At 40.9% G+C, this 26,226-nt stretch overlaps 1 protein-coding gene and 1 long non-coding RNA gene across 2 annotated transcripts; one reads left to right on the plus strand and one right to left on the minus strand.

Annotated features, from left to right (window-relative positions):
- Positions 1-3,384: 3,384 nt before the first annotated feature.
- pfkfb2a (6-phosphofructo-2-kinase/fructose-2,6-biphosphatase 2a) lies at positions 3,385-24,432 on the plus strand. Its single transcript, XM_050065820.1, has 17 exons — positions 3,385-3,539; positions 4,972-5,148; positions 8,023-8,148; positions 8,652-8,748; positions 8,992-9,058; positions 9,135-9,209; positions 9,286-9,342; positions 9,437-9,561; positions 11,066-11,273; positions 12,194-12,340; positions 12,428-12,532; positions 12,838-12,967; positions 17,151-17,213; positions 17,302-17,366; positions 20,949-21,149; positions 22,722-22,791; positions 22,886-24,432. The coding sequence occupies exons 2-16, from the start codon at positions 5,058-5,060 to the stop codon at positions 22,773-22,775; spliced, it is 1,611 nt and encodes a 536-aa protein (XP_049921777.1). The 5' UTR covers positions 3,385-3,539; positions 4,972-5,057; the 3' UTR covers positions 22,776-22,791; positions 22,886-24,432.
- On the minus strand, positions 5,188-11,108 carry LOC126403258 (uncharacterized). Its single transcript, XR_007571303.1, has 3 exons — positions 10,996-11,108; positions 7,148-7,316; positions 5,188-5,735 (listed from the first exon to the last, which is right to left on the minus strand). It is a non-coding gene; the product is annotated as an uncharacterized LOC126403258 (long non-coding RNA).
- Positions 24,433-26,226: the final 1,794 nt, after the last annotated feature.

Here is a 26,226-nt window from a genome sequence, read left to right on the forward strand (position 1 = left end):
AAAGAGTCTCTGAGTTGTTTGGGGCCAAGAACAATAACTTCAGTTTTGTCTGAATTTAACATCAGGAAATTGGTGCTCATCCAGGTTTTTATGTCTTTAAGGCAGTTATGAAGTTTAGTTAATTGATTACTTTCTTCTGGCTTCATAGATAAATACAACTGTGTATCATCCGCATAACAATGGAAATTTACAGAGTTTACTTATGCTCACTTTTTCCTCTGATAACTCAAAATCCAGACGTTCAGGAGGTTTAGAGATTCAGAGGTCTCCTTCTCTGTAAAACAAACAGACCTGGTGATAGTGGCAAAAACACTTGTATTTTTTCTCACACTGCTCACTGCAGAGGGGCTGCTAACTGTGGTGGCCAATATGAAAATGCAAAGGGCCCTACTTAGAGCCAACTGTTACCCTGGCACTCCTGCACAAGAGTCCAGACCAGCCTTCATATTTAAGTGGACAAGATTAGCCTGCCTGTTCTTCTACAGTGCAAGTTTCTAATCAATGTAGACTGATAGACTGGTGCATGGGTGATTCATCCACCTATTAACTGTCTCCTTCCTGAAGTCTTCCCCACTGCATTCTCACCAGCACCCTTTGTGGCCTGAACCTAAAATTTCCAGATGAGAACGTCAGCTCCCCTCTAAAGTTTAACAGTTGTAGTTGCTGGAAATTTTTTTTTTTTTTTTAAAGATATTTTTGGGGGCATTTTTAGCCTTTATTTGATAGGAGAGACAAGCATGAGGGGGGAGAGAGAGGGGGAGTGGCATGCAGCAAAGGGCCACAGGCTGGAGTCGAGCCCGGGCCGCTGTGGCAGCAGCCTTGTACATGGGGCGCCTGCTCTACCACTTAGCCACCAATGGGAAATTATTTAAGCTGCAAGTACACCAGAAGTAGACCAGAAGTCATCAACCTTTACTATCAGAAGAGCCATATTTGTCCCAAAAATAAATGAATTAAATCTGTCTGGAGCCAGGAAATATATTTGAGCCTTATCATGAAGGTAACACAGCCTTATTAAGTCTAAATGAGCTTATCAACATGATTTTTACAATTGGATCTTGTAAGAATAACTTTAGGCCTACAACAATGATAAATGAAAATTAAAATGTTCAAAAATAACCGTGATTCATTTCCATGTTTCCTAATTTTTGGTCAAAGTCACAGGGATTCACTGAAGAGGGGCTAAAGAGCCGCAGGTTGCCTACCCCTGCACTAGATCAACACATAAGAGCCTTCATCAATGGACCTGACTTAGCTGCACACAATTTGGAATTTTAGCATCGATGTTCATTTCTCAAGCCACTTTGACAAAATGTTTGGTTTGTCTGTTCTGGGCTACTGTAGAAACATGGTGGTGCAACATGGTGGACTCTGTGGAAGAGGACCCTCTCCCTGTGTAGATATCAACAGCTCATTCTAAGGTCACGAAAACATATTGATTCTTATTTTCAGGTGATTATACACTAAAGAAAATATATTGTATTCTCTTTCTACCAATATATCCCACTAAATGGGAATATAAAATATAGTTTATCAAACTTTCATTTACATTTTTATTGAACTCATTACAATATAATTATTTTAAGGAATTATTAATGACTGATATTTCTTAAATGAACATTTTAAAAACATTGCACATACCCCCTGCAGTACTCCAAAGCACCCCTAGGGGTACCCATACCCACACCTGAAAGACACTGCTCCTGTTTGGGGAAGGCCCTCTCCTGTATCAACATGACAGTGCTCCCACACTCAGACAAGGTCCATGAGGAAAAGTTTCGCTCAGTTTGGTGTGAAACAATTTAACTGGCCTACACACAGAGCCCCTGCTTTAACCCCCTGCAACAGAGTTCAGATTAATAGGAACACCAGCTCCTAGCCGGGCCTTATAACCATGCGTCACTCCAACTTCGCTGATTCTCTTGTCACTGAATAGAAGGAAATTCCTGCAGTCAGGGTACAACATGTTGTGGAGAGCCTTCCCAGCAGTGTGGAGTCTGTTAGAGCAGCACATTAATGTCCATTGTCTCCCATGTGTGTAATGTGCAGGTCGTCCACATACTTTGGGAAAAAACAGAGTCAACAGACTGAAAACGAATATATAAGCACAAAAGAGCTGTTGTCAAACAAACAATGCTCAGCTCATCCCAGCCCTTGTATTGCATCTTTCCACATTCCCTCCTCCACCCATACCTCACCTTGAAGGATCCCTCACTGTGATAACACGTAAGATGTTATCCTTCGCTATTCCAAGAATGCTGGAGGCTTTTAAACCATGACCAGTACTGGAGAGACACTAAACAGAAAAATGAAAGCAGCCACTTACAGCATGCACTCAGTATGTGGTAGTTTCTGTCTACATGGAGTCATATTTGTGGGAGGTTCATGACCCTTTGACATTGTCATATAAAGTGTGTATAACACTGTCTAAATTAGGGCAAACAGAACAATAGTGACTGAAGTAGCTTGACTTGAGAAAAAGTGTGACACTTTACACCAGCTTACGGCAGGGGTTTCAGAAATGAGTGAGTACATAATTTACAATGTCGTCAAGAAAGGCGAGAGAAACAAGAGAGATTGGATTTACGTGACAGGTTTTGGATTATAAAGAGATCTTTAAATCTCACAGTGTCCTGTGAAAGTGATAACTTCCTTTCTAAACCTCATAATACTTTAAAACATGATTAACACACCATAAACTCCTTAAATTTAGTGGCATTTTCCTTTAAAAACTGAGGGGGGCAAACAGTTTAAATTAACTTAAAATTCAGGAAAGGCTCTCAGATAAAAGTATGATTTAAGAAGGGACTTAAAAGAGATCACTGACTCGGCCAACCTGACCTCAGGGCCCTGACAGCAAACACTCTGTCCTGTTTAGTTTTCAGCCAGGCCTCTGGAACAGACAAAAGACCTTTGACAAGGACCTCAAAGTACGTCCTGGCGTGCATGGTACTAAGAGGTCAGAGATAAAGCTGGGATAGAGACCATTAAGAACCTTAAAAGTCATCACTAAAATCTTAAAATCTATTGTTAAACATACTGGGAGCCAGTGTAAAGAGGCTAAAACTGGAGTGATGTGTTCATGTCACTTTGCAGCTGAATTCTGTGCAGTCTGGAGTGTATTAATATATGTTTTATTCAGGTAAGAAAAGAGGCTGTTGCAGTGATCCAGGCATGAGGAGATGAAGGTGTGTCAAACTGACCCTGTGTCTTTAAAAGGTAAAATGCATCGTATTTTTGAAATAAAAAAAATAAAATAAATATTTCTAACATGATACGTGTTAGCGTAAAATGTGTATTTTGCTTTAATTTAATACTCATTGGGTTTTTTAAAAGAAAAAAAAAAGTTTTCAAAGAAATATTTTATTTTGGAAACACCGGAAGCTGTCAGGTTGACCGCGGTGAATTTCCGGCAGAAACCGGGGAGGAGGAGCTAAAACATCCGAGGAGAAGGAGTCGTCTCCGGCGGCGGTGGAAGTCAATTGATGGCACCGGAACAAAGCAAATAACCGAATATAACCGGCACCTGCGGAACTGTGGTAAGGTTATTTAATTTATGTTTTCATCCCCACTTTGTTTCAGCGTCTTTTTCCGTCTTTTTAAACGACTCTTCTTCACGTAAAAGCAGAAGTGATGAAGTTGGCAGGCTAACCGTTGACGTTAGGTACAGTGTTAATGTATCAGACAGCTCTGCTGAATGTGACAGGATGATACACTCATACAACTTATAACACATCATTAGCTGGTACTTGTGGCCTGTACACCAGCCAAGCATCTCTAATTATACCTCTGACAGTGTAAGGGCAGGGGGAGGGGATGTGTGGAAATTAGTAATTACTTTAGGCTACAACTAACATAATAATTAAAGGAAAATAATGCCGAATTACTCTGATAGGAGTTAAATACACCCTACAGCAAGTAGATGAACTGAGCAGAGCTGAAACTATCATTTAAATGATATTAATTTACTGATTTCATTTTGGATATTTGCTGCTCTTCTGAGTCATGTGTGATATTTAACTGAATATTTTGGTTTTGGACTGTTGGTCAGACTAAACATGACATATCAACATGTCAGAGTGGGATGTGGGAAATTGTGGTGACCATTTTCCCTCTATTTTCTTACATTTAATGGCTCAAGTCAGTTAAGTTACTAAATAGCCAACAGATTAACCGTTATTGAAAATGAGAAGTAGCAGCAGGCAGCCTTTGAACAAGAGAGCAAGCAGTTATTACAGTTTGTAAAGCTGTCACCAGCAAATGCTTTGATATAAAACAGTGTTGGAGTGTCATACTTGGAAGAAATGAACTTAAAATGTCCATAGATCAGCTAATTAAATAATTGACCAATGATTCGAGCACTGGTGACTTTATATTCAGCTTATAAAATAGTCTGAAAGGGCTGCTCAATATGGAGAAAATCAAATATCACAATATTTATTACCCAATATAGCGACACTGGATTGCAGTGATACTGTAGGTTTGACTGTCGGTCCTTTCACTACATATTTACTCAGTGAGATTTTTGATAAATAATCAGTGCTGTGGATATAGTGACTAAGTGGGTAAAGGCAAATAATAGAACAGCTACAACAATCTGATAAGGTCGGAAAATCACATCACTTTACTATAATGCAGGCTTTAAAACCAGGAAAAGACAACTCTTACGATATGATATGAAAAATATACGAAGATATCTAGTCTTATATCATGATCAATATAATATCTATGTGTTGCCCAACCCTATTTAATTCTAATACTTTAATGTCCTGTTGTAATTGGCTTGTCAGTATCCTTCAAGGGTTTCTGTATGTATGTCGTCAGCATCCTAAAACATATGGCACTATCATTATATCACCTTACATTGGATCTGAGCATCAGTTGGCATTTGACTGTACTGTACGCACACTTCGGCCTGCTGTATCAACAGGCAGCATTTCGCATGACACAGCAAAATCTTGTCCTCAACAGAGAGATGCTGAGCTCATCCTGCCAGTGACCGGAGCTCACCGTCCCCATACCAACCAAGACACAGCAGGATACAGACCAGACTCGCCATGGCTGCCAGGCAGCAGAGACCTGCAGCTGCTGCAGACGGCTCAGCAGAGGCCAGAAGGACAGACGTCAGGACCAATGAGAAGAAGTGTTGTGAGTGGTTTGTTTTTCCACTATGTGTGAAATGTTGACTCATTTCCTGAGGCTGTTCTGTAGTAACCACTGACCCCTGTGCACCTCAGCTGTTACACTTACTTAATATAATGCAGCAGCAGCGGGCAGTGAATTGTCCTTTTAATCACATTTGCTGCTCTGTTGGCGGCAGGTAAAGAAAGGTGATATGGTTTCAGCAAGCACAGATTATTAAATATCAACGCTGACACGCCTTCTGTCATTATTGGTATGTATACAGTGTCAGGGGGTATTTGCAGAGGCAGGTAATACAGCATGTACTGTACCTTTCTGACGCATGGTAATACTGCAGTGGGCAAGGTCAACATTCAGAGTCAGCCAGGAATAACGTCACTGAGCTCGGCTTAATTTTAATGTCACAGTCAGACTTTGAGGACTCTTTAATCAGGATTGTGAGATGAAGTAAGTATACGTCTTGAACACAAAACCTGCCCTCTGGGTCTTAAAATGTCAGTCACCCGCTCATAGAATCTCAAGTCAAGTCTCGTCTCGCCACGTCTTTTGTTTTGGTTTGTTTTCCCAGAATGAAGGATGGTCTTCCTTGGTCACTGAACAGAAGGGAGAAAAAAAATTCTGTTAAGATATTTTCCATTTCTTGTTCCTGCTGACACGGTGGATTACCTAGCTGTGTTGCTAAGCAGCAGGACTTTGAGAAACATTAACCAACCGTCGAGAGATGACAATGGTATGACGGAAATGTTAATCTAAAATGTTAACCAGCAGCTAGAAGAACACTGCAGAGGTGACATTGGATTATTCCACAACCCTTCCTCTCCCTGCCGTCAGGTTGTGTATACAGTAAGCATTGTCCGCCCTTTAACACAAATACTACGTTTTAGGGGCAAAAGGTAAAGTGAAAGTAAAAGTTCAACACTTAAAGGAATTTATCAGCCTGATTTACATCGAATTAATGAAGGAAACGTTTCCTCACAGGCCTACACAGTGAGGGAAGAATCCAAAAGCATAGAATCTTCTTGGTGAATTGGAGGAAAAGGCGGCCGTGTCTAAAAACAGCAAAACTATTTCAAAACATGCGTTTGCACACTCTCACACAACTTCTAAGTCTCATTTATCCGGTCGTTTGCTCAGTTCATCCCCAACACATGCATTTTTGTTAAAACCTCACTGCATACGCAGTCCATACGCATACCAGTAGCGCGTCTGGACAAGCGCGTGCGTCTGAACTCTGCTCCTGCATTCCTCGACATGACATTCCGCATGCGCTCACCCAAGCGCACAACTTGTCCCTGCCTGAGACTGTTAATGCCGAAGTTTTTTAAATACCAAGGTCCTGGCAAAAATACATGTGTTTGGGATGAATGAGCACATGACTGGGTATATGAGACTGTTGTGTGACAGTGTAAACAGCAGGGGTGAAATGTAATAAAGTACATTTACTCAAGTACAACTTTGTGGTACTTTTACTTTGCTTGAGTATTTCTATCCTTTGCTTCTTAAAACTTTCACTCCACTACATTTTGGAGGCAAATGTTGCCCTTTAATACTCCATTTTAAATTAATTTAATGACTGACCCACCTGATGACCCCAATGAAGCTTTTACCCTCCCTGAACCTTCACCCCCTCCCCCCAGCATGGCTCTAACTTTCACCTTTACTTGTATCATAGTATTTCTGCTCTGTAGTGTTGATGCTTTTATTTAGTAAAATATCTGGATTCTTCTTCCCCTGCTGGTAAACAGATGTTATGATATAGTTTTGTTGTTGTTAAAGGCAGCCCTTTTACTTCAGTTTATAAAGAGTTTCTTCAGTTTTTGGATTCTTCCTTCACCGTGATGGCAATGTAAGAAAAATCGTATTCTTCATGAATTCAACATAACATGGAGTGAGTTATAGATATACAAACTTCTCCAGACTACAGCAATAGTCTCCTCTAGGGTTCATCATCCAAAACTCTCAAGAAACTACTACATATCCAGAGTTCAGCTGCTCGTCTACTCACACACACTCGCACATGACCACATCACCCTCCGTCCTTAATAGCCTTCAACCTCCAGAGCAGGTTGTCCACCAACTGCAAGATCGGCGGTTCAATCCTCTGTTCCTCCGGTACACATGCCGAAGTATCCTTGGGCAAGATACTGAACCCCAAATCCTGATGGGTGTTCCATCTGTGTGTGAGAGCATGTGAATGGTTACTGAGTTGCAGGTTGCACCATGTATGCTAGCTTTGGCCACCAGTGTGTGAATGTGTATGTGAATGGGCGAATGTGACGTGGTTGGAAGACTAGAAAGACACTACACAAGTGCAGTCCATTTACCTTTTACCGCTGGCTCCCCATCCCCCAGCGTGTCCACTTCATCACATCCTTTAAATCCCTCTTTAACCTGGCCCCCACCCAACCTGTCTGAGCTCCTCCACTGGCATACTCCCTCCCACACTCTCAGGTCTGCTGATACCAACCTCCTGTCGCCACCCCCACCCCCCAAATACATCAGAGACTGCCCCTCACTATCCATCCTCAAGAAATCCCTCAAAACACACCTCTTCAAAACTGCCTACAACCTCTAAAAAACTGTTTTCTTCTTCTCCCTTTCTGCATTGTTTCCCATCTTCTGGATTATTTTGTTTTTTTTCTTTCGTTTTGTTGTTCTTCTTCTCTGTAAAGCATGTTTGAACATCCAGAAAAGCACTATATGAATCCAGTGTATTATTATTACTATTAAATGATCATTTTGTGGGTAGAGTTGTCCTTTGCCAGTTTATGAAGAAGATGAAGATCACAAAATGTCCTTGAATGCTTAATTAATAAAATCTCTGTTTGTGTTTATGTGTATGAACGGTGTGTGTGTTGTCTGTGTGTGTGTAAACTGCAGCTTGGGCCTCCTACATGACCAACATTCCAACTGTGATAGTGATGATTGGGTTGCCCGCCAGAGGGAAAACCTACATGTCCAAGAAGCTGACACGCTACCTCAACTGGATTGGAGTGCCAACTAAGGGTCAGTACATGTTTTGATTTTTAAGCAACATTCGATCTTTCCACAGTAAATCCAGCCAATAGAAAACGGGTTCAGATTGAGTTCAATGCCTCTGTGAGTCCTGCGAAATATCAGAGTGATGGTGAAATTAAAAATTGCTATTCTTGGAAGGAACACTTGAGAGTATTCAGTGCAGATGTGCCTCTGTAGGTGGCGTAAATCAGGGTGACACCATGATAAATGATGCTTTTTATTAAGACTGAAATGGCATTCAGAGATTAAACCCTACTGAAAATCTTGTGCTTAAGGCAATGCCGTTTTAATTTGTAGTTATATTTATGTCACCACCCTCTGTCAGCTGGCTCTGTTTGTGCTTTTACACCTATGTTTTCACCTAAGTGGAACGCAGCAGGACTGGTTTGGCAACATCGCTTTAGATGAATACCACCGCCTCAGAGTACAGACAGTAATCCTTTCCACTGCTTTTGCATGTTTTTTGACTTTGTCTCTTGTTTACTTTTCAGTATTTAACCTCGGAGTTTATAGGAGAGAAGCAGTGCAGTCATACAAGTCCTATGACTTCTTCAGACATGACAATAAAGAAGCAATGCAAATCAGAAAGTGAGTAAGAGTTTCTCTGCATGTTGACCACCTTTGGTGACATAGATTTACTCCTTTCCCACAATCGTCCCTCTGCATGTGTCACTTGTTGTGATTACTACACCCAATAAAAAAAAAAAAAACCTGCTTACTTTGCTTTTTTGACTGCATCGTTTTCGTTTAACAAATGTAGCTACAATTATTACAGTACGTTATGTCTTAAAGACTTTGATTTCCTGATCGAGTTTTCTCATGTTTCCGCAGACAGTGTGCTCTGACGGCACTGCAGGATGTCAAGACCTACGTGAATGAGGAGGGAGGCCAGATCGCTGTAAGGACACACAAACAGCACAGTGCATCTGTCAATATTTAGAATCGTAATTTGAATATCTAATGTTGTCTGCCAGGTTTTTGATGCCACCAACACCACCAGAGAGAGAAGAGAACTCATCCTTAATTTTGCAAAGGATAACTCATACAAGGTCAGATTTACATCATGACACAGACGGCACATTTTCACACGAGTCATTAATTTCTAACGATAACTTCTTTTCTTAGGTGTTTTTCGTTGAATCGATATGTGACGATCCAGATGTCATCGCTACAAACATCCTGGTAAATGATGCTTTTATGCTTTTGAGCACAGTTTTGACCTTGAGCTGTTAAGATGTCACGGTGAATCATCTCTACAAATGTCTCTGTCATGAAGGATGTGAAGGTGTCCAGCCCAGATTATCCCGAGAGGAACAGAGAAAGCGTCATGGAGGATTTTCTGAAGAGAATAGAATGCTATAAAGTGACGTACCAACCTTTGGATCCGGACGAACACGACAAGTAAGAAGTCATTTTGATCAAGGATGCTACGAGTTTTTGTGCATTTCTTTACTTTTTGCCTTGATACTGTTTAATTCTTGTCAACACTAGACGTCATCAGGGCTAAGTGTCCTAAATAATTCCCTTGTGTTGGCTTTGTAGGTTATTTGGGTTCTGTGTTGGTAGATGTAGTTGCAGAAACTGTCCAGCAGGTGGAAACAGGAGCTAGTTTGTAAAACAGATGGTTCATGTGTCAGGTTATTTACTGTCATGTGCACAACACACAACACAAAATCTTAGATCTCAGGCTCCCTCCAACAACACTTTAAAAATATGTATAAAAAATAAAAACATACAAGTAAAAATGGTGCAGAAGTTAAAATATAGGTATAGATTATTGGAAATGTATATGCGTAATGAAAGTTATACACTCAGTTGGTACTAAGGGGCCCAAAGTGTGCCAGGAAAATCTCCCCCACACCATTACACCACCAGCAGCAGCCTGAACCGTTGATACAAGGCAGGATGGATCCATGCTTTCATGTTGTTTACACCAAATTCTGACCCTACCATCTGAATGTGGCAGCAGAAATCCAGACTCATCAGACCAGGCAACGTTCTTGTAGCCTCAGTTTCCTGTTGTTAGCTGACAGGAGTGGCACCTGGTGTGGTCTTCTGCTGCTGTAGCCCATCTGCTTCAAGGTTGGACGTGTTGTTGGTTCAGAGATGGTTTTCTGCAGACCTTGGTTGTAACCAGTGGTTATTTGAGTTACTGTTGCCTTTCTATCATCTTAAACCAGTCTGGCCATTCTCCTCTGACTTCTGGCATCAACAAGGCATTTTCACCCAGAGAACTGCCGCTCACTGGATATTTTCTCTTTCTCGGACCATCGTCTGTAAACCCTAGAGATGGTTGTGGGTGAAAATCCCAGTAGATCAGCAGTTTCTGAAATACTCAGACCAGCACCAACAACCACGCTACTTTCAGAAGTCACTTAAATCACCTTTCTTCCCCATTCTGATGCTTAGTTTGAACTTCAGCAGGTCGTCTTGACCATGTCTACATGCCTAAATGCATTGAGTTGCTGTCACGTCACGTGATTGACTGATGAACTATTTTTGTTAAGGAGCAGTTGAACAGGTGTACCTAATAAAGTGGCAGGTGAGTGTATGAATACAGACCGGTTTCAAAAAATGCTGTTCCCATCAGTCGCAAAACATGGGGAAATAGGGCCCGTGTTTAAAGGATACAGAACTTCCCATTTGACTCAAAATAGTCCCACATATTTTATTTTGGACTTTTGTTTATAGAGAGGACGAACAGCTGTTGAACTTCTTGAACCTTGTCTCTGTCAAGGAGCTGCTGACACAGAATGTTCTGAAGCGTGTGATAAATAAAATATCAGGATATTTAGACTACACCAAAAGTACAAGATATTCCTTCTCTTGACTCACTTTTCATTGTCTTCAGTTACAGCTTGTATTGACTCCCTTTCTGTTGTCCTCCTCTCACTCTGACCCATAGGAACCTGTCCTTCATCCAGGTCATCAACGTTGGCCGTCGTTTCTTGGTCAACAGGGTGCAGGACTACATCCAGAGTAAAATAGTGTACTACCTCATGAACATCCACGTACACTCCCACTCCATCTACCTCTGTCGACACGGAGAGAGCTTTCACAATGTGGAGGGACGCATCGGGGGGGACGCTGAGCTGTCAGAGAGAGGCAGAGAGGTGCTTTAACAAATCGTCTCATTCTTACATTTGTAAACTCAAAAAAGACAGCAGCATCTCCAAAAATATTAAAGGAACTGTTTGATGTTTTGAGAAATGCTGCGATTTGATACCACTCTCAAATCTGTCCTTTTAAATATGAAGCTGCAGCTTAGCTTAGCTTACTATAAAGACTGGACTTGTGTGTTAACTAGTGTTTCTAGTCTTTGTGCTAAGCTAAGATGGCAGGCTAGCTTCATATTTAATGGACAGATATGAGAGTGGTGTCAATCGACTCATCTAACTGTGGGTAAGAAATCAAATAAACACATATGCCAAAACAGGATTCCTGTGGATCCTTAAAAAGTCTTAAAAGATATTGTGTGTATTAATCTAAAAATAAGGCCTTAATTTGTATTAAAATGTCTTAAATCAGTCTTTCAAACGTCTTCAAATTCCAAAGACATGGTCAGTAGTATTTTCGGAATTTTATTTTTATTTTTTTTGTTTTTCTGACCTTGCATTGTAAAATTTCAAAATAATTAGCAAAATCTTTATTTTATTTTATTTTAGTTATTTTTTTTAAAGATTTTTTTTCCCCCACTCTTTAAAGTCTTAAAACTAACTGGCCTTATGAAGTAGAAAACCTGCAAATGTTGAACTAGTCCTTTGATATAATGTCTGGTACAGCTAAACAAGCTTTTACAAGTAGAGATAATGTAAGTAAAAAAAAAAAAAAAAGCTCAAGTAACAAATTGGAAACGCACATTTTCTAGCATAAATCCAGTTAAATTGTGTGAATGAAATCCTGCTGCTATAAATGAGCAGATTTCAGAGCCATCCTGGGATGACGTACTTGAGTTGATCCACTGCATAAATTCTGTTTTTGTATCCAGGTGTCCGTTCTCCAGCATAAACGTCTTTCATGTGTTCTTTTTCAGTTCTCGGCAGCTCTGAAGGGTTTTGTGGAAGAGCACCATCTGTCAGACCTGAAAGTTTGGACGAGCCAGCTGAGACGCACCATCCAGACAGCAGAGGAGCTGGGAGTTCCCTACGAGCAGTGGAAGATCCTCAATGAAATAGATGCTGTATGTCTGATGTGTAATCAAAGAAGACACACACATACATTGTGAGGGGGTGTTTGTTTTGAGTGTTTTTATTACTTTGTGTTTCAGGGAGTGTGTGAAGAAATGACCTATGAAATGATTGAGGAAAAACACCCGGAGGAGTTTGCCATGAGGGACCAGGACAAGTACCATTACCGCTACCCTGGGGGAGAGGTAATGGCGTTTTTGTTTCTCTTTCTTCTGCCTGACAGATGAGGGGCTGTTGTGCTTCTGGCTGTTGTGTTTTTTCAAATAATAAACTGGAGAATTATTATAGTGGCTGTTTCAACATACCAAAGTTGCTAGTCCACTTAGTCTGCAAGGTGCCTCAGTTTTGACTCGTGTACCTGTTCCTTTTGTGAAGATCACAGTACTCACATGTGGCAGGGGAAAAGTTGAACAAGGTTTATTAAGAAAAAAAAAAAAAAAAACACAGAATGGCATGAACCAACCTTGATGTTATGTACCTTTTGCTCCAGTCCTACCAGGACCTGGTTCAGCGGCTGGAGCCTGTCATCATGGAGCTGGAACGGCAGGGCAACGTGCTCGTCATCTGCCATCAGGCCGTCATGCGCTGCTTGCTGGCCTACTTCCTGGACAAGAGTGCAGGTAAACATAAACATGACACATGCTTAAACAAAGGCCTAGTTCACACACACTCCAATATTTTTGAAAATGTATTTTTTTCTCCTTCGTTCTCCCAAAAAAAAATCCCATCCACATGAGTACTGTTTAAAAAAAAACTGTTAAAATGAACACAATTGAAGCGCTGTCAAGACCATGTCAAACCAACAGATGGCAATATAACCCTTAAGCCAATTCGATCAGAGGCCTAAAAAAAAAGCTATTCCCAGAGGGTGACCTAAAACATTTACCTCAGCAGTGCATTCTGACGTCTCTGATCATCAGTATTGTGTGAGAGCAACTGTATGTTTATATGTCAACATGTAAGGAGACCTGTTAGAGCCAGGTTAGGTCCACCGTGTCCGAAATATCACCTCATTTGTGACGCCTCCAAAAGGAGATAATGACGCACACTCTGATGTCTCAAGCCAAAAACTCTGTTTACCCCGTCTGCATGTCAACACTGCAGACACATGCTCTGAAAATGTTCACCCTGGAGTGAGTTTTACGAAAGCTCCATTTTCAGTGACGTAGACAAAAGGGCCAAAACACATAGGAAAAGGTGTGCTTTAAAAACACCCGTGTACATGTGGAAAAGGCCAAAGCCTCACATTATGAAGACAGTTACAGTACAGTGTTGAGTCACTGCTAACAGCTGTTCTTATCATTATCTAAAACTTATATGATCATTTTACTCAAGCACTGATTTAACAAAACAGCTTTGCCCTTTGAAACCTGGAGCAACATCACTTTTCTAAGTATTTAATGAAGTAGTTCAGGGCCAGATATAGTTCCCCTGAGTCAGTGTCATATTGCTGCTAAACTAAATGTTCCTGTGAAGCTGTTGAAGACGCACTGGAGAGATATTCAGCAGCACCTGAAGACCTTAATGAGACAGAAAAGCATCGGCATTCATGATCAAAGCTTAATAAATATAAAATGCTCCGGTCCAGTCAGCTGCACAGAAAGACTCTTGGCAGAGTGCAGTTTTAAAGGGTGAGTGGTACTTCATGATGACGAAACAAGTTTAAAGGTCCTGTTTTGTTGGTGTGTTAAGAGCACATGCAGCATTACAACATTTAGGTATTTTTGAGGCCTTGAAATCTGCTTTTGCCATACTCGTAGACTTGAGATAGTGAGAATAGCAGGGCGATGAATTAGAGCTGCACCTAAATGAAGGGAGGTGTGTGCACAACTACAGTAGCACCAGGCTCCTGCAAAATAGTCACACAAACTTTGGCGCTTTTGTCAAATTAGTAACTTGTAATTTGGTATTTTAGAGGCATCATCAGGTGTCAGTGGGTGTTGTATCAATGGTGGGTAGATACAATGAACAGGATAAACATTAAGTGACAGCAGAGGCATGGCTGTTAATGTTTTGACTGTGAGGAAACCATTTTTGTATTTTAGCAAAAATGAACTACAGTCTGACACATTGTCTTTTTGATGTCACCACCAGACAGCGCCAAAGTCAGGAATCTTCAAATGCACATATGACTCAAAGCACCTGGCTCGACCCCAGGAACTGTTTAACTACAGATAATCTTTGATTACAGATTAAATAAATTTTGAACTTTAACACACATGATAAAAGGAAGAAGCAGAGATGTATCATTCAGTTCAGACGCCACTCTTGCTTAAAGTCGGGTGAGAGGTGATTCATTAACGTGTGACAGTGACAGTAATCAGACACTGAATCATGACTTCGGACACACTGTACCAACTGCACTATATGTCGTAAGAATCTGTGTGATGCTCTAAAAGAGTCAGAAACACTGACTCTTCAAATTCTGCCAAAGTCAGTGATAGATTATTTATTAATTTATGGACAAAACAGTTAGAATGCACACAAGAGCAACGACATAGAAAAGAAAAATACAAAAATGTTGAGAGTAACATAAAGTCTTTCTATTCCTATATTTTATTGACAGAACACACCTGTCTTATTACAGTGGAAAACAAACATCCATACGCAAATGTAAAGTCAAATAAAAAAACAACAACATAGAACCCAAAATAAAAAAGATGCTGGGAATGACAGATTCTTCAATTACTGAATTAAAGGAAACCAGATTTTGTTCTAAGTGATCCACTAAAAGTGAATCTGTGTTTCTGACTTGTGATGATTTCCTTGATCCACTGTATAAAAGATGGAGGGCAGGCAGCCTTCCACCTAATAAAGAGGCAAATGCTTTCGTATTGCATGACAAAAAGTTTGACTGGATCATAAATACTAATACCAGTAAAACTTCAATTAATAGCCCGGGCCATTATTTTCTTAAATCCTTGAACTCAACAGGTCTATATTTGGGACAGGCCTTTAATTCCTTTTACAAAAAAAATATTGCTCATCAAAGTTGGGAAATACAAAATAGTAAATTTTAGTAAAGTATTAATATTTCTTGTATAAAAGTTAAGCTTCGAGTAACATTCTGACTTCATGACAGCTCCTGAGGAAGGGAGTCACCACTTGTTATTTTGTCATGCTGGTAAATCCGAATGACTTATCCTGTTTGCATCACTCCAGCTGTTGTGGTCTTTAATTCTTCTATAGTCACTTTTGAGATTTTTGTTGTCCAACATTGTTCGGCCACCCAGTGGAAGCTGTGGTCAGCCATTCGTTGACAAACGAGCTGGAGCACCTTCTCATTCCTAATGGCTCCGTCCAGTTCCCGCTGTATTTCCTCTTCTCTGATAATAGAGAGGAACGTCTGCACCTCGTTGACTGACCATGAAATGTTGTTGCGCGCTGACATTTCGAGATAACAGTGTCTACAACAATCTGCAGCAATTGATGTGATGTTTAAAAATGGCGGGTTTCTGCTTTATGCTTTAAGTCCTTTGTCAAGCAAAAGTGACTGATGACAATTCTCTATTGACCAATCAACAGACTGCAGTGTTCACAGCTCCACCTTTTAGTACTAGATCTGTGTGCTAGGTACCCCAACAGAGGGGGGACCAAAAATGGGGACGGTATGGAACGGTTCCATTGGTACCATCCACAACTTTTCACAGTGTAGAGGGAAACGGGGCTTTATGGTCCTTTCTGGTGCTCATGGTTTCAGTTAAATGAACTGAACGTTTGAATTGTGGAGAGTCTAACCGAGCTAACAATGTGTAGCATCTCCAGATTGACAAAAATTTAAACATTTAAATTTGTGTGCACGATCTTAATAGCTAAAAAATCTTAGCTCCTGTGGGTAGCCAACAACCTGGTTTTATACATCCAAAGAACTTCTATAAAAATGAACTGCTTGGCAACCAGACCAGGCGTCTAATTGAGACAGGTCTTTATTAATCAAAATGTGTAGCCACACCGGGCTAGTAAAAGGGACTGGGCGTTTAATTTAAGTTTTACAATGTGTCTTTTTTTTTGCCTTTGGAGAGTTGTGTAGTCTTTTTTAAAACCAAACTAGTTCGGCCCTTTTACGCAGCTGTTAGGGACTGTTAATGTGTCAGTCAGATATGCTGTGAAGTAACGATAATGGAAATTATCTGGTCAGCAGTTGGGGACTACACATGATCACTGATTTACCCATTTTGCTGAGCCAGATGCCTATTTTATTTAAATGTTAAAAAAGCAAATGCAGCCATTTTGCAGGTGATCATTTGCAAGTTGCTTTAGAGTACCTCTTGGATTGATGTGCCCTTTTGAGGATGTTGCTCCTGCCCAAATGTTTATTTTATTTCACTTTCTGTCTTGTCTTTGCTTTTGTTATATGAACTGTTGATGTAAGTGTGTGTAAGGTATCTCTTGTCTTATAATTATGTTGTCAAAAGAGAGTAAACATACCATTAAAAAAAAATCCAAAACATACTTGGAAATTTGGACAAAGTGAAAAATAATAAACCTGAATAATGGCTGGGCAGTTAGAGTGGAAAACGCTGCTCAAAATCAAATCCATAATTAGACGTAAGCAGGCGGAGGCTTTTGTCAGTCAGCAGAGGAAGTGGTCACATAGTCTCGACCACAGTTTGATGACTGCAGAGACCAAACAGTGTGGGTGCAGCTGGCATATCATGCCGCAGCACGTCTGTATGGGACATGCAGCACCACAGTCTTTATACAGCTTCATGTACTGTCCCAAACATGAGGGGAAAACACAAACATGACTGGAAACAACAACAGCTCAGAAGATCTAATGTTTTTGTATTTTTGTTGGCACAGATGATCTTCCCTACTTGAAGTGTCCCCTGCACACTGTCCTAAAGCTCACCCCTGTGGCATATGGTAAGTCTCTCTACTGTTTATGAGTCATACGAACGCCTTCCTCTGTTGGGGTGTGACGTATTTTTCTCCTGTCTTCTTCTTCTTCCAGGTTGTAAAGTGGACATGTTTGACCTGAAGGTGAAGGCTGTCAACACTCACAGGAACAGACCTTTAGTAAGCTTTGACCTTTTATTTATGGTTTTTTTTTTTTGTCTGAAGTCGTTGCCATCCACCCACAGTTCGGTGTGTGTCCAGTGCATGCAGCCTGGAGGATCAGTCTTTCCCTATGGTCATGACTGGACATGCTGCTCTGACCACGGCTATATTTAGGAATTCAAAGCCAAATTAAACACTACTGTTTCTGGTTCAGCTTCCAGGAGCCAGACATCTGGTCTTCTCTCTCAGTCCTGCTGCTAGAGGCATAGAACTCTGTGCAGCTTCATGACTGAAAGTTATGCACAGAGAGAAATATGCAAACTCATTCTTTTAGTCAGATATATACTGACTGACTTTGCTCTGTTTTAAAAAGCTCTGTCTGTAAGGGGTTGGTAGGCGGATTTTGTTACCTTCAGACAGAACCAGGCGAGCCGTTTCCCCCTGTTTCCAGTCTTTATAACCAACTGCTGCACAAGGGCATTGTACAAAAAGGAAAACAGAAAGACAAGGTGACTACGTGAGCCACGTAGTTGAAAGTGTACAACTAGCAAAACTATTCGCACACAAAAAAGAAGATTTCACACTACACAACAACAATACACAAGACATGAATAAAATACAGATCTGGTGCATATAAGTTACCTAAATGCCTGTCTAAACAGGTGCGTCTTTAGCTGGCTTTTAACAGAAATCACAGAGTAAGCCGACCGTAGGAATCAGGCAGAGCATTCCAACATTCCAGCAAAACCTCAATCACCATGTGTCTTAAAGGAAGTGCGAGGTAAGGAGAAAAATGCACTGCATTCGATCAAAGAGTGCCAGCTGAAGAATACAGTTGAAGTAGTTCAGCCACTTAAGAGGGAGCGTGAACGTGTAATGCTCTGTGAGTACGAATGGGAAGTTTGAACTGGATCCTAAACTTGACAGGGAGCCAGTGAAGGGATCTTAGTGTAGGGGAAATATGAGAGCGTCTGTTTGATCTAGTTAGTAGTCTGGCAGCAGCATTCTGGATTACTTGCAGTCAAGCAAGAGCAGACCTACTCAGTGAGGAGAAAGGTGTGTTACAGTAGTCAGTGCGAGATGAGATAAAGGCATGTATAATCATTTCCAGTTCAGCAGTTGAAATATTTCTCAAATGGAAAAAACAAGGTTTGTTCAGGTGCTTCATGTGGGTATCGGAAGTCGTCGACTGATCAGATATTACCCATAAATTCTGTAGGTTTGAGTGAGCAGCAGAGGAAAGAGGCCCAACACTTGATGACAGGGAAAACCTTTTCTGGAGCAACAATAAACTGCTACCATGTTACAAGGACTGTGATAAATACAAATGCAGCTTCCACTGTTCTGATTGTATTAAAGAAAGTGAACTTTTTGTGCCTCCACGCTGATAGCTGTGGCCACAGGCATGATGTTTTCAGGTTGTCCATCCATATGTCCTCATGAATGCAATTTCACAAGAACACTTTGAGGGAATTTCTTCAAATTTGGCACAAACGTCCACTTGAACTCAAGGATGAACTAATTAGATTTTGGTGGTTGAAGGTCAAAGATTTCTGTGACCTCATAAAACATGCTTTTGACCATAACTCAAGAATTCACAAGTTAATTTTGACAAAGTTTCACACAAATGTCTATCAGGATTTAATGATGAAGTGATAACATTTTATATCCAAAAGGTCAAAGGTCAGCTTCACTGTGACATCATAATGATCTGTAAAAACACTTTTCTGGCCATTACTCAACGTCATATCTCAGGAACAGAAGAGGAGACATTTGGTCGGATACCGAGTACAAATACTTGTATTATGAAAAGCATTTGGCCTCTTTCCTCTGCTGCTCACTGAAACCTGCATAATGTATGGTTAATATTTAATCAATCAAAGATATTTGATACTGACGTGAAGCACCTGACCAAATCTTGTTTTTCCATTTGAAATATTAGTAAACTGAGATCTCTTGTTTCAACTGCAGAACTGGAAATGATTATACATGCCTTGATCTCATTTCGCACTGACGACTATAATGCACTTTTCTCAGCATCCATGTTTTCACAGACATGGATGTAAACTATTAGTACAACTTGATGGATTCACGGAGGCATAAACCCGCAAGACAGTAATTCTAGTTTTACTCAGATTTCATGCATATGGTGATGTGTTATGTATACTGTGACAGGTTTTCTAAAATGCACAGTGGTGCAGTGGTTAGCATTGTCACCTCACAGCAAGAGGGTTCCTGCTTCGTACCCAGGGTGAGGGAGCCCTTCTGTGCGGAGTTTGCATGTTCTCCCTGTGTCAGCGTGGGTTTTCTCCAGGTGCTCCAGCTTCCTCCCACAGTCCAAAGACATGCAGGTTAATTGGTGACTCTAAATTGTCCGTAGGTGTGAATGTGAGTGTGAATGGTTGTCTGTCTCTCTGTGTCAGCCCTCTGATAGTCTGGAGACCTGTCCAGGGTGTACCCCGCCTCTCGCCCAATGTCTGCTGGGATAGGCTCCAGCCCCCCGCGACCCCTGACAGGATAACTGGTTACAGACAGTATATTGAATTGTAACCCCTGTATCTTGATGTGTATCGTTTCTCCAGATTCTTGCCAATACACAGCTGGAGACAGTTGTGAGATGACAGGAAATAAGGGAGAGATGCAAACCAGGTCCTTGTTGGACTTGAACTAGGGATCAAAGTCAGTATAACCCCAAAGCTACAGGAGCGACCCCCTCACAGTAAAAGATAAAATGAAGAGAACATGAAAACACAGGAAAATAAAATGATGTCTACTGTAAAAGATCATAGTAGCATGGAAACATTTTCAAAATATACTCTATAAATATGCTTTTGCATTGGTATTGTCCAAATTGCTGTGTAAAAATGAAACATGAGTGAAACTGGGGAACAGCCTAAATCAATGTTTGTTATTCGTAGTTATTACTAATGTAATTATTATAAGAATCCATTTGTACCTGATCATATCACCCTCAGTTCTCTTTAGAAACCATCCGTTAGTGTTGAGGTATGTGTGAGGTGGAGTGTGCACATTTCACCACAAGATCTGTTTTCGCAGATACCAGTTTATGTGTGGGAAGTGGCATACTGTACTGTTGTTTGCATGGTGTTTGTGCACACTCATTGTTTACACATCTGGCCCTTGGACTTATCAAAAACATTCCCCAACAGTGAGCTTCTACTCATCAACTGAGTGTTCATTAGTGAGCCCACTTGAGGTGCCACACATACACTGACACATACGATGCCTTTTGTCTTCATTTCCTAATCAGCCAACTCCATATCTGCTCCCTGGTTGTAGAGTTAGTGCTGTTGGGCGTTGAAACCAAGAGTCCTAGACGAGTGGGTGTTAACATATAAACACATTTACTGAGAAACCTCTTGTTAACTGGGCTGAGAAATATCCTGTGTGCCGAAACCAACATGACAATGGCCTTGATATTTATAGCTGTTTGTCTCAGTGGTTGTTTTTCCATCTTTGCTCTCACAGTCTCTCACACAGGATGCAGTGATTTCAGACATTCAGCAGGAGAGGTTTAACTAGTAGAACATTATAAAAGCACGTGTTAACGACCCACCTTGTCTGTACGTCTCTCACCAGAATAAAGTCAGAACAGATGTTGTGCATCCAGCTTTCCACCGAAGAAACAGCTTAACTCCATTGTCCAGCCAAGACCAGATGAAACGACCTCGTCTTTACAGCGTGGGAAACACTCCACAGGCTCACATGCCCCAGGCCCCACATTTACCCAGCATGCTGTTCTCTGACGTGTCGGAGAAGGCAGAGCTGCAGCAGAGCGAGGTCAGTGTTCTGAATGTTACTGGATATGAACTTTAGAGATGTTGTAAATGGAGAAATAAGTGAGAGGATATTGTCTGACAACACGCATAATGATTGTACGTCACTTAGTAGAAATAATAATAAATATATATATGACTTAAATAAAGGGATGGACACGGTCAGCAACAACACTCAGGTAGGCTGTGGTGTTTAAACCATGCTCAGTTGGTACCAAGAAAATATCCCCCACACCATTACACCACCAGCAGCAGCCTGAACCATTGATACAAGGCAGGATAGATCCATGCTTTCATGTTGTTTACACCAAATTCTGACCCTACCATCTGAATGTGGCAGCAGAAATCCAGACTCATTAGACCAGGCAACATTCTTGTAGCCTCAGTTTCCTGTTGTTAGCTAACAGGAGTGGCACCTGGTGTGGTCTTCTGCTGCTGTAGCCCATCTGCTTCAAGGTTGGACGTGTTGTTGGTTCAGAGATGGTCTTCTGCAGATTGCCTTTCTATCATCTTGAACCAGTCAGGCCATTCTCCTCTGACCTCTGGCATCAACAAGGCATTTTCACCCAGAGAACTGCCACTCACTGGATATCTTCTCTTTTTCATCATGCCACTTGTTCAAAGTCACTTAAATCACCTTTCTTCCACATTCTGATGCTCAGTTTGAACTTCAGCAGGTCATCTTCACCATGTCTACATGCCTAAATGTTTTGAGTTGCTGGCACATGATTTGCTGATTAGCTATTTGCGTTATTGAGCAGTTGAACAGGTGGGCCCCTTTCCTGCAGCACAGAGCAGGTGAATTTGAACATGTGTCATACCAAGGATACCTATTGGATCAAACGCACACTGAAATTTAACAGACCATTTCAGAACACTGGACACAGACTCATGCACTGAGTAACTGTTGGAGCTTTTTGACATGACAAACTATAAAGTGTCACAACTACTGTCAAGCTATCGATGACACAACAGGCCCTCCCTCACATGATGCTGACTCTACTGCGGTGTGATGTCTGTCTTTGTTTTGATCTCGCTATGTTCAATAGATGACTCCTCTGTGTAATTAACAGACCCTATTATTTGATGCTTTTGTGTTACAATGTTTTGTTAATTGTGAATAAATTCTTAACTCGATCTTGAAAACGTTGCTGGTGTCCATCCCTAAACTGTATTGTCAATTGATGTATACAGCTATAATTGACACCATAATCTTTTTCTTCTGTTTGGTTTCTATATTTACGTGTTATAACACAGATCAGGGCCTTGATACAAACTCCCTGAGATGTAGTTTCATGTTTTACAGTATGTAGCTGTGTAGGAAAAACAGCAGTGTCCTTCACAAGCTCAGTGGATGTGATTTCTGTCGGTGCTGTTACTCACAAAATGTCTCCCTTAAATTTTCTGTAGTTAAAAAACGTTAGAGGGACAGAAGAGGAGTTATTCACTCTGGCTGGTGACCTCAGATTTTAATCTTAGCTCAGGTTCAGTCAGTGCCAGTCAAAACAAACGCCTCATTCCTCTTTTGGTTTGATGTTTTTCCTAATGCCGTCTCCCCTCTCCCTACATCCTGCAGGACTCTATCAACGGCTTCAGCGCAGCAGACCCAGACGAATGTGTTCAGGATTGAAGAAGCACATAAAGAGGTATTTTCAGCCTGTTCCTCTTGTCTTACATGTGACACATCTGTAATCTCCACCTCAAATGTCTCACACGTGTTGTTTTGGTCATTTATCTCAGGCTTCTCTCCACATGGATGTATCACCAGTTCTGAGGACCAGCAGTAAAATCCCCACCAGCGTCAGCCATTACATTCTCAAGCACTGTATTACACACAGTATGTGTGCATAGCAGAATGTGTGTTATCTGTTCAGTGTTTGTTGGATAGGTTATGTGCGTGTTAGTGAGTGCACATACATACTCAATGCCTTTGCACAGTAGCCTTCAAATCTAAGCTGCGATCTGGCTTGGATGTATAAAAATGTAGAGCTTTGTAGTACGTTAATACTCTGAAAACCCGTCCGTTAGTTTTTAGCACACTCCACACACTGTCGTCTACAGTCGTATTATGCTGTATTGAAACATGCTGATTGTGAATTGTATACCTCAATGGAAGTGACTGCTTTTAGAGTGCCTCTCTTGAAGGAAGCCATGTACAGCCTTAGCTTCTCCTCAGATTCTGTCTTTAAAGGGGACCTATTATTATTCTTTTCTTTATTTTCTGTCACATGTATAATGTTAGGGTGTCAGAGTTCATGTTCAACGTGGCCAGTTTCCGACAATGAGGTAAATGTATGTAAACATAATCCCTGTGAGTAAAAACCTCAGGCTTCAGACTGTTCTGAATTCTGTTTTCAACGTTTTTTCCTGCTTCTGAGACAAGATGGCGTCAGCTTGTGGTGGGTTTCTGTATTTGGTCGTCTGCTCCAGACACGCTACTGCAAGTGTTTGCATTGTTTGATTTAATAACGTAGCCTACACTGCTACATGTAGCTACATGCTAACATCAGGGAGACATCATCATCGATGGTCTCAGGAAAATAAAGTGTTTTTTAACATTAAAGTTTGAACCTAAAAAATAAAAATTAATAGGTCCCCTTTAAGTTACTTATTTAAACATTCCTTTTCTCATGTGGTTTGATAAGATGTAGTGATAATTTTATTTTGAAGTGTAATTTAAGGCATACTAAGCTTTCAGTGGGCGGACACAAGTTATAAGAAATAACAAAATGTTTCGTCTGGCCCCTATAAAAACAACTGTACTTCTTTTCCTCCTCTCTTCAGTGATGCCTACCTGTGTGTTCTGCCTTCTCCTCAAATAACAGCTTTAATATATTCAGCTGTCTACTGTGAGTGATGATGTAGCGCTGAAACTGAATCCACAGAAGTGATGCAAATATTTCCAACACAAAGTGCTCCTGAGTTTTAATGCATTTAAGTTTCTTTGTACAGAAAAGCTAAACATTTGTGCACCCCTGATGCATTATTCTGATGAAAATACACTGTATGTTATTTACCGGCTTCATAGCAACCATATGGACGACACTGATTCACGTGACTTTGATTTTGCTATCAGCAGTAAATCAATATTTGGAAGAAGTGCCTCTGTTCAAAGGACAACGAGACTGTGACAGTTGTAATCAAAAGTATTTAAATAAATGTTATGCAAAGGTATGTTGAAGGATTGGCGATGTGTTTCGATGTCTTAAAAAAAAGCTTGGATGTTATTGCACACTGTGCCATACATGTTTCATTTAATAAATTTGATTTAAACGCAGTTTTTACGTAGACTTGCTTTTTTCCCAGAGTGTTTAAAAGTGCAGTTTTTAGGATTTATGGGCAGATATGGAATATAATATTCATAGATGTTTTCATCAGTTTCTGATCATGTCAAACTAAGAATCGTTGTGGTTTTGTTGCCTTGGAATGAGCCGTATACATACCACACACCAGACCTTTAAGTGTGCGCTATATTTATAATATTTTCACCACTTTACCTTGCCATCAGACAGCCCTTTTTGACGGGGAACTGAACTGCAACATCTATGCTCTCTTCAAAGCCAGACTATATTCACAAAAACAGTAGTTTTACCTCACTGAACACAGGAGCTGCTGGTCTACCACTGCCTCCATCGGTTAGTTTGTATGCACATTTACCAAACAAGCTAACCAGTCAAGGTAGCAGTACACCAGTGTTCAGTGAAGTACAACTACTGTTTTTATCAATTGAGTCTGGCTTTGAAGAGAGCATAGATAAGTTCCAGTTTTAGTTCAGCTACCCATCAGAAAGGGCAATATGATTGTTAGGTTAAGCAGTAAAAATATTTTAAACATGGCGTACACTTAACCTGTTAATGATTTGTTTAGGTGGGACGTTTTTATTTCATCTGAAAATAAAAATCATGTGTTTTTCTTATCTAAGAAGAGCCCGGTTTCACTCTGAAGTCGTCGAAATTTGGCACTTGGGCGGTGACTTGCAGTGTTCGAAACAAAAGAACAAGCTGTCCTTAACGTCGGCTTGATATGCGTCTGGTTGCTATTATAGTTTAACGGCGCCCTACGGCATCAGGGGGAAACATGGCGGGACAAGGACAAAAGTTAAGGTGGTGGAAGTCCGACTGAGGCGGGTGGGCGGGAGGGGTGGTGGATGGGTCCAACAAACACTGGCTTTCACCCGAGAGAGTGGTGTTCACGTCCTGTGAGATTGTAAAGCCAAACCCTGTTCTTTTTTCCTGAACCTAACCACGTGCTTTTGTCGTTGAAGGAAAACAAACGTCAATTTGAGGTGTTGTAGTGCGTTTATTTTGAAAGAGACCAAATGTAAACGTGAAATTTCCTGTGAAAATTTCCTGTGTATTTTGAAAGAAGACAATGCATGGAACAGGCAGAACTTGACATGGCGTCCCAGAACGTCAACAGCCAACACACCCAGGGTACCTCGCATGTCATATGTGGACGTGGAAAGTCCATGACCAAACGTCAATCTGTGATGAGGTCGGAGTCAGAATGTGTTGCTTAGAATGAGCCATTTATATCTACATACAGAGTGGGTCCTCTTTCAAGGAGTCAGCCATGTTGTTTCTACAGTAGCCCAGCACGGACAAACCAAACACTGGCTCTAGATAGGGTCATTCACCAGGTTTTCACACCGGTCATTGTTGTAGTTCTCACCCTTGGCACATGGGAGAAGTTTCAACCTCACCACTGGATGCCAGTAAATCCTACACACTAAATGTTTGAGGTTATTTTGGCTGAGCCTGTTAGTTTGGTGAAGAAATTGTGTGTGTGTGTGTGTGTGTGTGAGCTCACTGGGAGTTGCCTTCCTGTTTGCTAAATTTCATGTCCCTGAAGAGTCGGACACACCAGCATCATCACAGCTCAAAGAACAGAGTGAATTCTATATTTGTAAATTATATGTTTCTGGTCAGATTGACTTCAATTAAACATTATTATGTGTTACATCATGAGTGTGTAATATTTAATTCTCCTTTTAAGTGGATGACACACAAATTGTACCGCCACTATTTTTTGGAACCAAACAAATGATGCAGCCTCTCACAGCCCTCTCTGTTAGTAAAGAA

The sequence above is a fragment of the Epinephelus moara genome, chromosome 16 (genome assembly GCF_006386435.1).
Source record: "Epinephelus moara isolate mb chromosome 16, YSFRI_EMoa_1.0, whole genome shotgun sequence".
Taxonomy (NCBI): Eukaryota; Metazoa; Chordata; class Actinopteri; order Perciformes; family Serranidae; genus Epinephelus; species Epinephelus moara.